The following is a 14,683-nucleotide window of genomic DNA, read 5'->3' as shown; positions in this document are numbered from 1 at the left end:
CGCACGACATAGATATAAGAAGATGTGGTATAAGTGCCAATGAGACAACTATCCATCCAAGTCACAATTTGTAAAAGTAAACCATTAAAGGTCAAAGTACGGTCTTCAACACGGAGCCATGTTATATAATTTATGCATGTTTTATACTGGCTGATTTTGGTCAAATCTTATATCATCGGAACAAATAGTGCTACACTCGTGCAAATCCAGTTAATAAACACCATGATTTAACGAATAATCCAAAAACTATCACAAGAAGTAGTACATACAGTTTTTATTACGGAACTATAAGATATTTCTAATGCATCATATCTTTGCAGCTCATTGTTTTTACAAAAATCAATCTATGTTATCTTTCAGAGAAAAACATTGATAAACTGAGAATTGGTGCGCATGATATTATCCAAGAAGGAACATGGCGATGGATTTCTGATGACACAATTGTAGATTTCACGAACTGGGACAATAACCAGCCTAATAATTATTACAATCAGGATTGTGCAGAATTGTTGAAATACGATTCGTACCGATGGAACGATGGTTCTTGCACATCGTTGTTGCAATATGTATGTGAGAAGTAGATTGGAGCTTGACATTAATTAACATAATCAGATGTATGTTATCTTGTTCTTGCTTAGGACACTACCTACATTACCAATCCATAATATAGATAATATCTTGACTATCAAAGTCACATTGTTAAGAACGTATTAAGGTTTTTATACATCATTAGCTTTCATTTTTATTCGTGTGAGTGTCCCCAAATGAAAACTGTACTTAAGCTAGAAAGTTAAGGACAGAAAAATTCTAAGACGGAAAATTGCATGGCTAGTTTTAATGTGCATCTCCATATTTGTAATTATGTTCAGGGTACGAAATAATGGGTCATGACAACATTGAAAGACCCGGTCAAAGTGTATGACCCGGTTTCTTCCAAAAATCTACCAAAGCAGGATCCGGTTTTGTCATAGAAAAATTGCGAAACCGTATAACGTAAATTAAAATCAATTGTTCAACAGGAGTATGATGCCTTGTTGGAAAACGATTTCATTAAGAGGACAACGTATCATTGTTTTGATTCCGTAAACACATGAATTCCTGCTTTATTGACAAAAAACATAAAAATAATTCTGCTGTGAAAAAAACGAAAACTTTTACGGCGAAATAGAGAGAAACGAATACCTTTTTTCTTAAATTAAGAATTAAGTTTTCATACAGTGTATAAAAACTGTTCGGCCTTGTAAATTGAATGACACACATTTGTATGCGATTTTCTTGATAAATATTCCAATAAATCAAGGTGGGGATACATGCACAAATAATTACATATTTCGAAAGATTCCTTTTTAAATAAAGGAGTAGGTTCAGTAAGACCCCTTTTTGGCCCCAAAATATAGCAGTTTTACAAAATTGTTAAAATGTAAACGTTTAGTTACTTATTGGACAGTAGAATGCTTCTGCTACATAAATATGGGCTGTTTTTGACAATACAATGCACATATATCGGGTACTAGCACCATTAAGTCATGCTAAATTACTGAAATCTTCACAATTCTAGCATTTTAGTTAAATTTTAGACAGTTTTCGTGTGAAACGAAAGTGGCCGCATTCGTGTTCATCCTTAATATTGAAATGTAAGTTGTATTTTATGATAATACATAACATATATAAAGGTTGTGGATGAACACGGATGCGGCCACTTTCATTTTTGACAAAAATCATCTGAAAAAATACATTTTTCGGCATATTTGGTAGATTTTGCATATTTGAGCTTGAATCGGGTTGTTTTTAATGACTATATCAGTTAAAATCTTTCACATAGATTTATTGATTCAAATGAAATAAACACTTAAGTGTTTAAAAAGTGGTCAAAATCTTTCGTAAGATAAACTTGAAATTTGAGGCCAAAATCGGTCCTTACCGGACCTACTCCTTTCAACACGAATTGCTTGCTTTACAATAAAATAAATATTGAATTTCGTTTGACGGAAATGTTCAGATACGTATCTCTTGTGTAGAATTGTCTCATTGTCAATCATACCACATCTTCTTTTTTTTTTTAAATATAACGTTGCTTTTTATAAAGCTGTCGTTGGAAAACTGGGTTCTATACAATGAGAAATACGGGGTCCTTCCATTTTGACATAGTCCATTGTTTCGTTCCATTCAAATATATACAAACATTGAGACGCTTTAAATGACTAGTTTCGCAATTTCAATGTTGATATCTTCTTTTCATACATTTTGTACAATATACACTATTTAATGAGAATTAAACACATTTGAGGCAAAGTACACTTTTTTCTTCATTTTGACTTGCCTTGTTACTTATTTCTCCGTTACTCTAGAAGAGTGGAAGAAAGTACTACTTATAAATAATAATTTTACTGTTTAGTTTATGTCTGGTGGTATTCATTTGATGTAGCTCTGTATTTATGCATCCCGTCATTGTGTTATTGTTCTATGATGATTTTTGTATTCTTGTCTTTCATTTTTACTTATGTGCTTTTGTGTTTTTTGTTACATATTTGTTTGTCTTAATAGTGATTAAGATTATAACACATTGTTGACTGCTGTACCCCTATATTTTTATTAAATTTTTTTTAACTATCATGTCTGTTTGTTTTGTTCACAAAGTAGGTTCGAAAAGGCCCTAAAATTGCCCCTTTTTTTTAGCTTAAATTTCAAATTAGGGTTTATTGTTATCGTGATGATGAATCAAAACTAATACAGTGACTAGATAGGGGAAAAGCCTTTTCTTGAAAATTAACGTACCTGAGTTTATTTCCTTACGTCTAAAAAAATCAATGAAAATGGGTAACTTTACATTGATTATTGGACAATGTCCAATTTTGCCAAAATCTTTAATCTTGACTTATTTGGTATGTAAAATTCAACGCTTTAGAATAAAACTTTGACACAGATAGATCTATTTAACTTTCGCACATGTTTTTAAATCAACTTAAAACATTTTTGTCTTGTTACAGTAAACTTTATAATCGGGGTCAAATTCTATTTCTGGCTAATTTTTTTTAAAGAATACATGGAATTTTTTTATAAGGACAACATTAAAAGTCAGGAGTCCGTGACCTGTTCTGTTATTTAGTGGTTATCGTTTGTAGCTGTCTATTAAAGATTTTTTCCTGTAATCAGGTGCTTATTTTTTTAGGTTAAAATTGTTCCCCATTTTGCATGCAGGTGCCTAATATAGCTGATTGCTTTATATGGGTATAACTTATTGCTGGAGGTCGTACTTTGTCTACAAAAAAGTCACCAATGACGGTCGAATAAAACAAAATTAAAAGGTCAAACAAAGCACGAAGTTGAAGAGCATTGAGGACCCTAAATTCCGAAAGATTTTGCCAAATATAGCTAAGTTAATCTATTCCTTGGGTAGAGAATGAGAGGCGAAAGATTATTTTAAGTCAAAAATAAACTGACAATGTCATGGATAAAAAAGGAAAAAAGATCAAATGACAAACAACAGTAAACAAGAAGCGTGTTTCGTTAACAAAAAACTTTAATCAAATACGAGATCTTCAACAGTGGTATACGACTTTTGCCTTTATTTAGATAACAACAATTCTAAAAAAAATGCGCTAAATATAAATATAAGAAGATATGGTTTGATTGCCAATAAGACAACTCTCCACGTGAGACCAAGTGACACAGAAATGAACAACTATATGTCATTGTACTCTTGATTTCTACTTTCAATGCTTTACTTGTGGCGAAACAAAGCTACTTAAATGTAGCAAATGCAAAATATTTACATCTATTTGTCCCAGGTTATAGGGGGCGGATGCCATAAAACATGTTAAACACCGACGCATTCTGAATTTACCTCTCCAAAGTCTCGAAACCTGATGACCAAAAGTGACCCAAAGAAGCTATTATGTTTATATTCAATTTCAAGAATTTAGTAGTTTAACTATGCCATTGCACGGTTAGTTCATCTTGAATTAATAATATTTAAGGAATGACTGTAATATTTTTTCTGTCTATTAAGAAATAACATAAAAAATGTGTTGTACATTGAATAACCCGCGTAGTGGGTAATTTTAATGTGTACACTACATTTTTTTATGTTATTTCGAATAGACAGAAAAATATTACAGTCATGTCTTATAATCTAATTATCAATTCCATTTTAATCCGAAGTATACCATGAAAAAACGTTGATGACGTCACGGTCATATAACAAAATTGTGTCTATGAGCTGATAAACAAAATAACTTTAGCCACTCCAAGACGCGTAACATCCAAAATTAAATTATTAATGGTTGTGATTGGTTAGTATTTTTTACTAAATTCTCACATTATTCAAATATTCATTATTACTAAAATAAGTAAATAATGATAATGGGTAAGACACCAAAGACAGCAAAAAAGAAAGAAAGAAAGAAGGAAAACAACATGACATAACATGTGATTTAAGAGAATAAAGAAAATCAGTTTATATTAAAAAACCGGATAACATCTTTGGACTAACATGGAAGAGTATTAAGATGCACAAAGCTTAGACACACATTTAAAATAAAATTGTTTCTAATGGTAAACTTTAAGATATTAGGTAAGATGTGTAGTAAGCTGGTTGTACTTAATATCATCTTAATGCATGAAGTGGTTGTCGTTTGTTGGTGTGGTTCATAGGTCTTTTTCGTTTCTCAAGTTATGTATAGATTAGAACGATGGATTTCAAAATGTTTCAGGTTACTGACTTAGTGTCGTATACGATTAAATTTCCTACCGTACGAATCTTGGATAATACATGTAATTCGTTAGAAATACATGCATTTCCCTTTATTGACTGACTTTAGTTATTTGTTCACCATTGTCGTGGTTTCTGCATAATGATATATCTGTGTTACCCAAAACTCTGCCTGGGTATCTACCAAACAAAAATTTGTCTATGCTCTATTGATTGTTGGTCGATTTACGTCAGTGTCAAATATTTCATATATGTTCAGTACGATGCACATATATGCCTGTTGTACTCTTCCTCGTAAACTGGAAAAATTGTTTGACTTCAAGATGGATATGATTTTGTGCTTGAAACAGCAGTTTGTGCTTCAATGGCATTACCATGACATGTTGTAGGTATTGATGGCTTGTAATGAGTTTTTTTACAGAATTATCATTCATGACATTTATATCTGTCTTTGATGACCCTCATTCAACCTCGGGCAACTGTTGATACTTGCAACACTTGTATGACCACCTATGTGCTTAATCTTAGCATTTACAACACCTTTGTATTTAGCCTATATTTATTAGATAAGTTGTGTGACCACTTGTTTGCATAATTTGTGCATTAACATCACTTTTGTCATTAGTCTGTATTTATTTAATAAGATGTATGACCACGTGTGTGCATAATTTGTGCATTAGCAACATCTTGGTCTTTAGTCTGAAGTTATTAAATAAAGTGTGTGAGGGTATTTTGATTAGTTAGCTTCATCTCACATATGATTGTTGGACACACATTCATCATTTTTTAAGTAAGGCTTTATATATTTGTAATTCCAATTGGCGATTCTTTAAACCACCATTTGGTTCTCAATGCTCTTCAACTTCGTTCGTTATTAGTACTTTTAAACTTTTTTTATTTGGGCGTCACTGATGAGTCTTTTGTAGACGAAATACACGTCTGACGCAAATACACAACTTCAATACTGGTTTTTATGATGAGTTTATTTCTAAGTAGCAACATTCCAGCAGCACCTGCATACGGGGTATATATCTCCCAATTAATACGAAATTCCCGTGCTTGCATTTCCTATCATGAATTTCTTGATAGAGGGTTGCTGCTCACAAGGAAGCTATTAAACCAAGAGTTCCAAATGGTGAAGTTAAAATCATCCCTTCGTAAATTTTACGGACGCCATCACGAGTTGGTTGACCGTTATGGAATAACCGTTTCACAAATGATATCGGATATGTTCCTTACGTCGTAACAACAATCCCCTTCCCTTTCATGAATGTGACCTACAAAATTAGACTATTTACCGGATTTGTTATCACATAAGCAACACGACAGGTGCCACATGTGGAGCAGGATCTGCTTACCCTTCCGGAGCACCTGAGATCACCCCTAGTTTTTGGTGGGGTTCGTGTTGTTTATTTTTTAGTTTTCTATGTTGTGTCATGTGTACTATTGTTTGTCTGTTTGTCTTTTTCATTTTAAGCCATGGCGTTGTCAGTTTATTTTAGATTTATGAGTTTGACTGTCCCTTTGGTATCTTTCATCCATCTTTTATTGACAACATGAATAAGGGCAAGAACATTAATTGTAAACTTTGTTGGTCTTTTACTTAGGAAAATGCAGAATGCATTAACAGGACTGCGGATTTTATCAGGACGGGTCCAGGCTTTTGTTTTGATTCAGGTAGTTATGAGTATTCCTCATATAGCTACTCTTTGTTTAAGGTTCAGTGCAAGGACGGAGATATTCCTAAGCTAGGAAGTATACTGCAATACAGATATCTCTAAATTTATGTTCTCTTTCCTTCACTCATCCCAAGAACAATAGTTAGAGTTGAATGTAACAAATTAGGCAAAGGTAGAGGACCATGCGTTCTTTACAAAACATGTTTATAAAGTTAATCAATGTCTGAGTCGGTCTACTCATCTGAAGCATTAGGACTACGCTTATTTCTGTACCCAATACTATTTAACTGTTGTGGTTGTTCCGCATTTTTTAATTTCAGGATTTTTTTTTTTGTTATACGTAATGTAGAAATTTTCTGATGAAGATACCTATCTACACTACACATGAAGCCTTTCAGTGTTAAAGGTTCATATTGGTTGCCATCCTTTTTGTAACAACCAAGAGAAAAAGGTAGACAGTTTATGATTTAGATGTTGTGCAAACATATTTTGAACCTCACCTTTTCAACATTCACCTTTAAATTATTTTTTATTATCAATGAGACAGCTCTCTATCAAAGCCATAATTTTTAAAAGTAAACCGTTATAGGTCTAATCTATATGGTATATTTCTGATGTTGTTCCCGCCTTTAAAGACAAACACAACTATATATTACTTGTTACCATCAGATTGACTAATTTTTTGTGTTTTTATCACCTCATTTAGGCCTTTTCGTGGAGGCGATTTTTTTTGGTGGAGGAAGCCAGAGTGCCTGGAGAAAACCACCGACTTCGATAGGAAAAATGAAAATCCTAGTCAATTAAGATTGGAGTCGAGTGCACCCACACGAGCAGGGTTCGAACTCACAACCTCAGTGTTGAATGGCTAGTTATTACAGTAGTAGCTACTTAGACCACTCGGCCATCTAGGCCCGCTGTTACCATCAGTATCATGAATATCTTTAATTGAACTAAAAATACAATCTATTTTGATCATAAATAATATCACTCAACACCATACACTTCAACTTCTGTTAGATGAAATGCCCTTGGAACGATATTTACACTTGTTAATTTAACCATGTGTCCCTTTGGTAATGTGTTACACTGTGTAACTATGACCTGTCCACTAATAGCTGGACCTATGAACTGACCACATAGCTCCATGTTACATGTATCTAAGTTTACCCCGACATGAATCAGCATTTTTCTGAGTCGATCACCTACAATAAAGAATCTTATTGGTACTGATTTAACAAACTATAATGTTACTGTTGCCATATTTTTCAATTGTTTAACAGTTATTCTTTTTAACATGAAACTGAAGAATGGTATGTTATACATAGTGAGTTGACTAGGATGACGTATGGAAGGTTATACATAAAGAGTTGACTAGGATGACGGATGGTATACTATACATAACCAGGATAAAGGATGGCCGATTATGCATAGTGAGTTGACTAGGATAACGGATGATAAGCTACACATTATGAGATGACTAGGATGACAGATAATATGTTATACATAATGAGTTAGTTAGGATAACGGATGGTAGGTTATACATAGTGAGTTTACCAGGATGACGGATGGTAAGTTATACATATTGAGTTGACCGGGATAAAGGATGGTAGGTTATACATAGTGAGTTGACCAGGATGACGGATGGTAGGATAAAAAAATAGAGAGTTGACCAGGATGACGAATGGTAGGTTATACATAGTGAGTTGACCGGGATAACGGATGGTAGGTTATACATAGTGAGTTAACCGGGATAACGGATGGTAGGTTATACATAGTGATTTGACCGGTATAACGGATGGTAGGTTATACAGAGTGAGTTGACCAGGATGACGCAATGATAGGTTATACATAGTGAGTTGACCAGGATGACGGATGGTAGGTTATACATAGTGAGTTGACCGGGATAAAGGGTGGTAGGTTATACATAGTGAGTTGACCAGGATGACGAATGGTAGGTTATACATAGTGAGTTGACCGGGATGACGGATGGTAGGTTATACATGGTGAGTTGACAAGTGTGACGAATGGAAAGTTATACATAGTAAATTGACTAAGATGACGGATGGCATAATATACACGACCAGGATAATGGATGGTAGGTTATGCATAGTGAGTTGACAAGGATGTCGGATGGTAGATTATGCAAAGTGAGTTGTCTAGATGACGGATGGTAGGTTATACATAGTGAGTTGACAAGGATGACGAATGGTAAGTTATACATAGTAAATTGACTAAGATGACGGATAGCATAATATACATGACCAGGATAACAGATGGTAGGTTATACATAGTAAGTTGACTAGGATGATGGATGGTATATTATACATTGTGAGTTCACTAGGATGACGGATGGTAGGTCATACATAGTTAGTTGACTAGGATTACGGATGTTATGTTATACATAGTGAGTTCACTAGGATGACGGATGGTAGGTCATAAATTGTGAGTTTACCGGGATGACTGATAGCAGGTTATACATAGTAAGTTGACCAAGATGACGGATAGTAGTTATTCATAGTAAATTGACCAGGATAACGGATAGTAGGTTATACAGAGTGAGTTGACCATGATGACAGATGGTAGGTTATACATAATGAGTTGACCGGGATTACGGATGGTAGGTTCTACATTGGGAGTTGACAACTGTGACGAATGGTAAGTTATACATATTAAATTGACTAAGATGACGGATGGCATAATACACATGACCAGGATAACGGATGGTAGGTTATGCATAGTGAGTTGACTCGGATGTCGGATGGTAGATTATGTAAAGTGATTTGTCTAGATGACGGATGGTAGGTTATACATAGTGAGTTGACAAGGATGACGAATGATAAGTTAACATAGTAAATTGACTAAGATGACGGATGGCATAATATACATGACCAGGATAACGGATGGTAGGTTATGCATAGTGAGTTGACTAGGATGTCGGATGGTAGATTATGCAAAGTGAGTTGTCTAGATGACGGATGGTAGGTTATGCATAGTGAGTTGGCTAGGATGACGGATGGTAGATTATGCAAAGTGAGTTGTCTAGATGACGGATGGTAGGTTATACAGAGTGAGTTGACAAGGATGACGAATGGTAAATTATACATAGTAAATTGACTAAGATGACGGATAGCATAATATACATGACCAGGATAACGGATGGTAGATTATACATAGTAAGTTGACTAGAATGATGGATGGTATAATATACATTGTGAGTTCACTAGGATGACGGATGGTAGGTCATACATAGTTAGTTGACTAGGATTACGGATGGTATGTTATACATAGTGAGTTCACTAGGATGACGGATGGTAGGTCATAAATTGTGAGTTGACCGGGATGACTGATAGCAGGTTATACATAGTAAGTTGACCAGGATGACGGATAGTAGGTTATTCATAGTAAATTGATCAGGATAACGGATAGTAGGTTATACAGAGTGAGTTGACCATGATGACAGATGGTAGGTTATACATATTGAGTTGACTAGGATGACGAATGGTAGGTTATACAGGGGGAGTTGACAAGTGTGACGAATGGTAAGTAATACATAGTAAATTGACTAAGATGACGGATGGCATAATACACATGACCAGGATAACGGATGGTAGGTTATGCATAGTGAGTTTACTCGGATGTCGGATGGTAGATTATGAAAAGTGAGTTGTCTAGATGACGGATGGTAGGTTATACATAGTGAGTTGACAAGGATGACGAATGGTAAGTTAACATAGTAAATTGACTAAGATGACGGATGGCATAATATACATGACCAGGATAACGGATGGTAGGTTATGCATAGTGAGTTGACTCGGATGTCGGATGGTAGATTATGTAAAGTGAGTTGACTAGGATGATGGAAGGTGGATTATACATTGTGAGTTCACTAGGATGACGGATGGTAGGTCATACATAGTTAGTTGACAAAGATAACGGATGGTCGGTTATACATAGTGAGTTCACTAGGATGACGGATGGTCGGTTATACATTGTGAGTTGACCAGGATGACTGATAGACGGTTATACATAGTAAGTTGACCAGGATGACGGATAGTAGGTGATATATAGTAAATTGACCAGGATAACGGATAGCAGGTTATACAGAGTGAGTCGACCGGTGTGACGGATGGTAGGTTATACATATTAAGTTGACCAGGATAACGAATGGTAGGTTATAGCTCTGATTCCTTTCACGGATTTGGCTATACTTTTTAGACCTTTTGGATTATAGCTCTTCATCTTTTATATAAGCTTTGGATTTGAAATGTTTTGGAAACGAGCATCACTGAAGAGACATGTATTGTCGAAATGCGCATCTGGTGCAAGAAAATTGGTACCGTTAATTTTGTTATACATAGTGAGTTGACCGGGATGACGGATGGTAGGTTATACATATTGAGTTGACTAGGATGACGAATGGTAGGTTATACAGGGGGAGTTGACAAGTGTGACGAATGGTAAGTAATACATAGTAAATTGACTAAGATGACGGATGGCATAATACACATGACCAGGATAACGGATGGTAGGTTATGCATAGTGAGTTTACTCGGATGTCAGATGGTAGATTATGAAAAGTGAGTTGTCTAGATGACGGATGGTAGGTTATACATAGTGAGTTGACAAGGATGACGAATGGTAAGTTAACATAGTAAATTGACTAAGATGACGGATGGCATAATATACATGACCAGGATAACGGATGGTAGGTTATACATAGTGAGTTGACTCGGATGTCGGATGGTAGATTATGTAAAGTGAGTTGACTAGGATGATGGAAGGTGGATTATACATTGTGAGTTCACTAGGATGACGGATGGTAGGTCATACATAGTTAGTTGACAAAGATAACAGATGGTCGGTTATACATAGTGAGTTCACTAGGATGACGGATGGTCGGTTATACATTGTGAGTTGACCAGGATGACTGATAGACGGTTATACATAGTAAGTTGACCAGGATGACGGATAGTAGGTGATATATAGTAAATTGACCAGGATAACGGATAGCAGGTTATACAGAGTGAGTCGACCGGTGTGACGGATGGTAGGTTATACCTATTAAGTTGACCAGGATAACGAATGGTAGGTTATACATAGTGAGTTGACCGGGATGACGGATGGTAGGTTATACATGGTGAGTTGACAAGTGTGACGAATGGTAAGTTATACATAGTAAATTGACTAAGATGACGGATGGCATAATATACATGACCAGGATAACGGATAGTAGCTTATGCATAGTGAGTTGACTAGGATGTCGGATGGTAGATAATGCAAAGTGAGTTGTCTAGATGACGAATGGTAGGTTATACATAGTGAGATGACAAGGATGACGAATGGTAATTTATACATAATAAATTGACTAAGATGACGGATGGCATAATATACATGACCAGGATAACGGATGGTAGGTTATGCATAGTAAGTTGACTAGGATGACGGATGGTAGATTATGCAAAATGAGTTGTCTAGATGACGGATGGTAGGTTATACATAGTGAGTTGACAAGGATGACGAATGGTAAGTTATACATAGTAAATTGACTAAGATGACGGATAGTATAATATACATGACCAGGATAACGGTTGGTAGGTTGTACATAGTAAGTTGACTAGGATAATGGATGGTATATTATACAAACATGCCAACCTTTTTTTTTGCATTAAGTTGTACTTTTTTGGAATACACCGTTGCTAAATTTACTAATTTAATAAACCGAAGTTTACAGCTTAATACTACATTGACTTGAATAGACTTTTACGTTTCTATGTGTAACAGCTCATGGTGTATCTCAGTGGATATATGTAGTTGTCATACACACGCCTGTCTTATAATATAGTTTTTTACTTACCACAACAGCTATGCATCCGATTGGTACTGACCACCTTTAGTACCGTATACACTTGTCCGAGATCGACCCACCAGAAAGGTTCTAGTTCCGGTTTTGTATGAAAGATGTTGGCAAGCTGTTTAATTCCGTCAACCCCTGCTTCTGGTTCGCATAGGTATCCCTTACCACAGAAAATAGTGCTTTGACCAGTTTTCTTCTTATGAGAAATTAGAGATCCTTCTCCTATATTGATATAAAATTCATATTATGAAACTGCAATTAGAATTGCCTTTATTATTTTTATTACTTATTGTAATTAATGAATTCTAATTTAAAGGGTTCATTTAATTTCGGCTTAAATCATTCAAATTCGTTTCGTTTTGATATCAGGTAAAATATGTTATGACACACAAAAATTGTTATACAGCATTAATGATTTGGTTATACATTTATATCGTGGGTATTATTTTTTTGTGGATTAAGGCAAATTTGTATTTTCGTGGATATTGAATTTCGTGGTTTTCCAATCTGTGCATAACTGACCAATAGACAGTTTCTAATTCATTGAACATTTCAATTCGTGGTTCATCTGTACCATCGAAACCCATGAAAATTGGTATCCCATAATTTATAAGTAATCAACAGTATAAGGTTCACATGAATTAAACTTCATTCTTTAAAAGCTATTTATAACATGCTGCAAAGACACGAGGAAAATGCTATTTCACTCCAACAATAAATGTGGAGGGTTGAGATATTTAAACTCATGAATGAACACATTGTGTTGATCAGATTTTTTTGTGTAGATGTAAATGTAATGAAATATTAAGCTAACTTACGTGTGCTACATTCAGATAACTTAATAGGTATTGGGACACAATAGTATTTCCGTCCCCGTGGCATACAGGCCTCATTGCACAAACAATCATTTTTTTCGCATTGACCAGCTAGGTTCTGAAAATTGGTCGACCAAACAATTATATGAACATGCAGATTTCAATACTTTGAACAAATGTCTTCCGCTTTTAACTTTTTCAGCCTAGTTGAACTTTTCTTGTTGAAATTACAAAAGCGTTTTTAGATTTGTATGATGGAATGTTTGAATTATTTATTTAGACTTTGTTTATCTAAAAATTAGATATGTATTGAATAAACTCATCATAGATACCAGGACTAAATTTGTATATACGCCAGACGCGCGTTTCGTCTACAAAAGACTCATCAGTGACGCTCGAATCCAAAATAGTTAAAAAAAGCCAAATAAAGTACAAAGTTGAAGAGCATTGAGATCAAAAATTCCTAAAAGTGTTGCCAAATACAGCTAAGGTAATCTATGCCTGAGGTTGAAAAGCCTTAGTATTTCAAACAAATCATCATGTTCACAAAATACTTAAAAATTCTAACACTTGACCTATTGATGTCAAACAATAACCCCCTTTGTGTCGTTTGTCTTGCGATACCATTGCTATTTTACATCAATGTTTGACATATTCTGAAATGCAGAATAGACAGCAAAATGACGTTTAGGCAATTAATGTCTTATAGCGTTTATGAGTCATTTCATAATTGTGTTATCAATTTTAAATTATACTTCAAATAATCAGGTTTATTTGCAACATGAACTTTAATTAGAAATGTATAATTTTCGACTTAGAAGGGGAAGTTTCAAATGCTGTTTATTCATTTAGTACACTAAACCTGATACTGTCGCTTTTTTTGCACTGAGATGTCTTAAATATCGCAATAACTTCTGAATTTACAGATGATATGAAAAACTTTTGAAAACTTGTCTATCTAAAAACTAATATAAGTTAACAATGAATACGAGCAAGTCAATGACAACAAACTTTTAACAACTAATTTGTAATAAGAAATTACTAATTTCAATTGTTAATTTCGAAATAAGCATTATAAGATAAAATATTTCGTTATCTTTAATGTTTTGAAAATATTTGGCAATGATCGGTTTTGATAGATCTCATATCGAAATTACCTGTGGAAAGGTCGAGGCAGCAACAAAGCTATTCCCTGTACTTTCAATGAGTCCACATTTACTTTCCCCGGGTTCAGCATCATTTATCTGGCAGGTTTTATTCGATGCTATAAAGTTGATAGATTTGCATACCTGCACTCTTGAACAAAACTGGGCGCACAATGACCACATCGGCATATATAACGTAAACAGCACGTGACCGCTATATATTGTATCTTTTTGTTTTGTGATAACAACTATTTCACATAATGTCCAAGTAACTAAGAAAGCTAACAAAAATACCGGACTGTACATATTGAGCCTATTTTATTACAATGAACAGTAGTTAATGTTATCCCCACTTTTTCCAAAATACTTTGGGTGTGTTTAATCTAATATCATAACACTGACAATGTCGACAAGTAAATGAGTCTCTATTTATGCTGTTGGCAGGGAACCGATAAATATGAGTTCGGAAAGTAATGAAA

The 14,683-nt window shown here is 34.6% G+C and overlaps 1 protein-coding gene across 1 annotated transcript; it reads right to left on the bottom strand.

Moving 5' to 3' along the window:
• Nucleotides 1–7,101: 7,101 nt before the first annotated feature.
• LOC139495552 (uncharacterized) lies at nt 7,102–14,683 on the bottom strand. The gene is made up of 4 exons (XM_071283820.1): nt 14,217–14,683; nt 13,063–13,177; nt 12,245–12,466; nt 7,102–7,592 (listed from the first exon to the last, which is right to left on the bottom strand). The coding sequence occupies exons 1-4, from the start codon at nt 14,508–14,510 to the stop codon at nt 7,375–7,377; spliced, it is 849 nt and encodes a 282-aa protein (XP_071139921.1). The 5' UTR covers nt 14,511–14,683; the 3' UTR covers nt 7,102–7,374.

This window comes from Mytilus edulis, chromosome 11 (genome assembly GCF_963676685.1).
Source record: "Mytilus edulis chromosome 11, xbMytEdul2.2, whole genome shotgun sequence".
NCBI classification, from domain to species: domain Eukaryota; kingdom Metazoa; phylum Mollusca; class Bivalvia; order Mytilida; family Mytilidae; genus Mytilus; species Mytilus edulis.
This window is presented reverse-complemented; position numbering and strand designations above follow the sequence as displayed.

Coding starts and splice junctions, on each gene's coding strand:
- LOC139495552 (XM_071283820.1), bottom strand. CDS start 14,510: ATGTACAGTCCGGTATTTTTGTTAGCTTTCTTAGTTACTTGGACATTA. Junction 13,178..14,216: donor CTGCCTCGACCTTTCCACAG/GTAATTTCGATA, acceptor ACCAATTTTCAG/AACCTAGCTGGTCAATGCGA. Junction 12,467..13,062: donor GTTATCTGAATGTAGCACAC/GTAAGTTAGCTT, acceptor ATATCAATATAG/GAGAAGGATCTCTAATTTCT.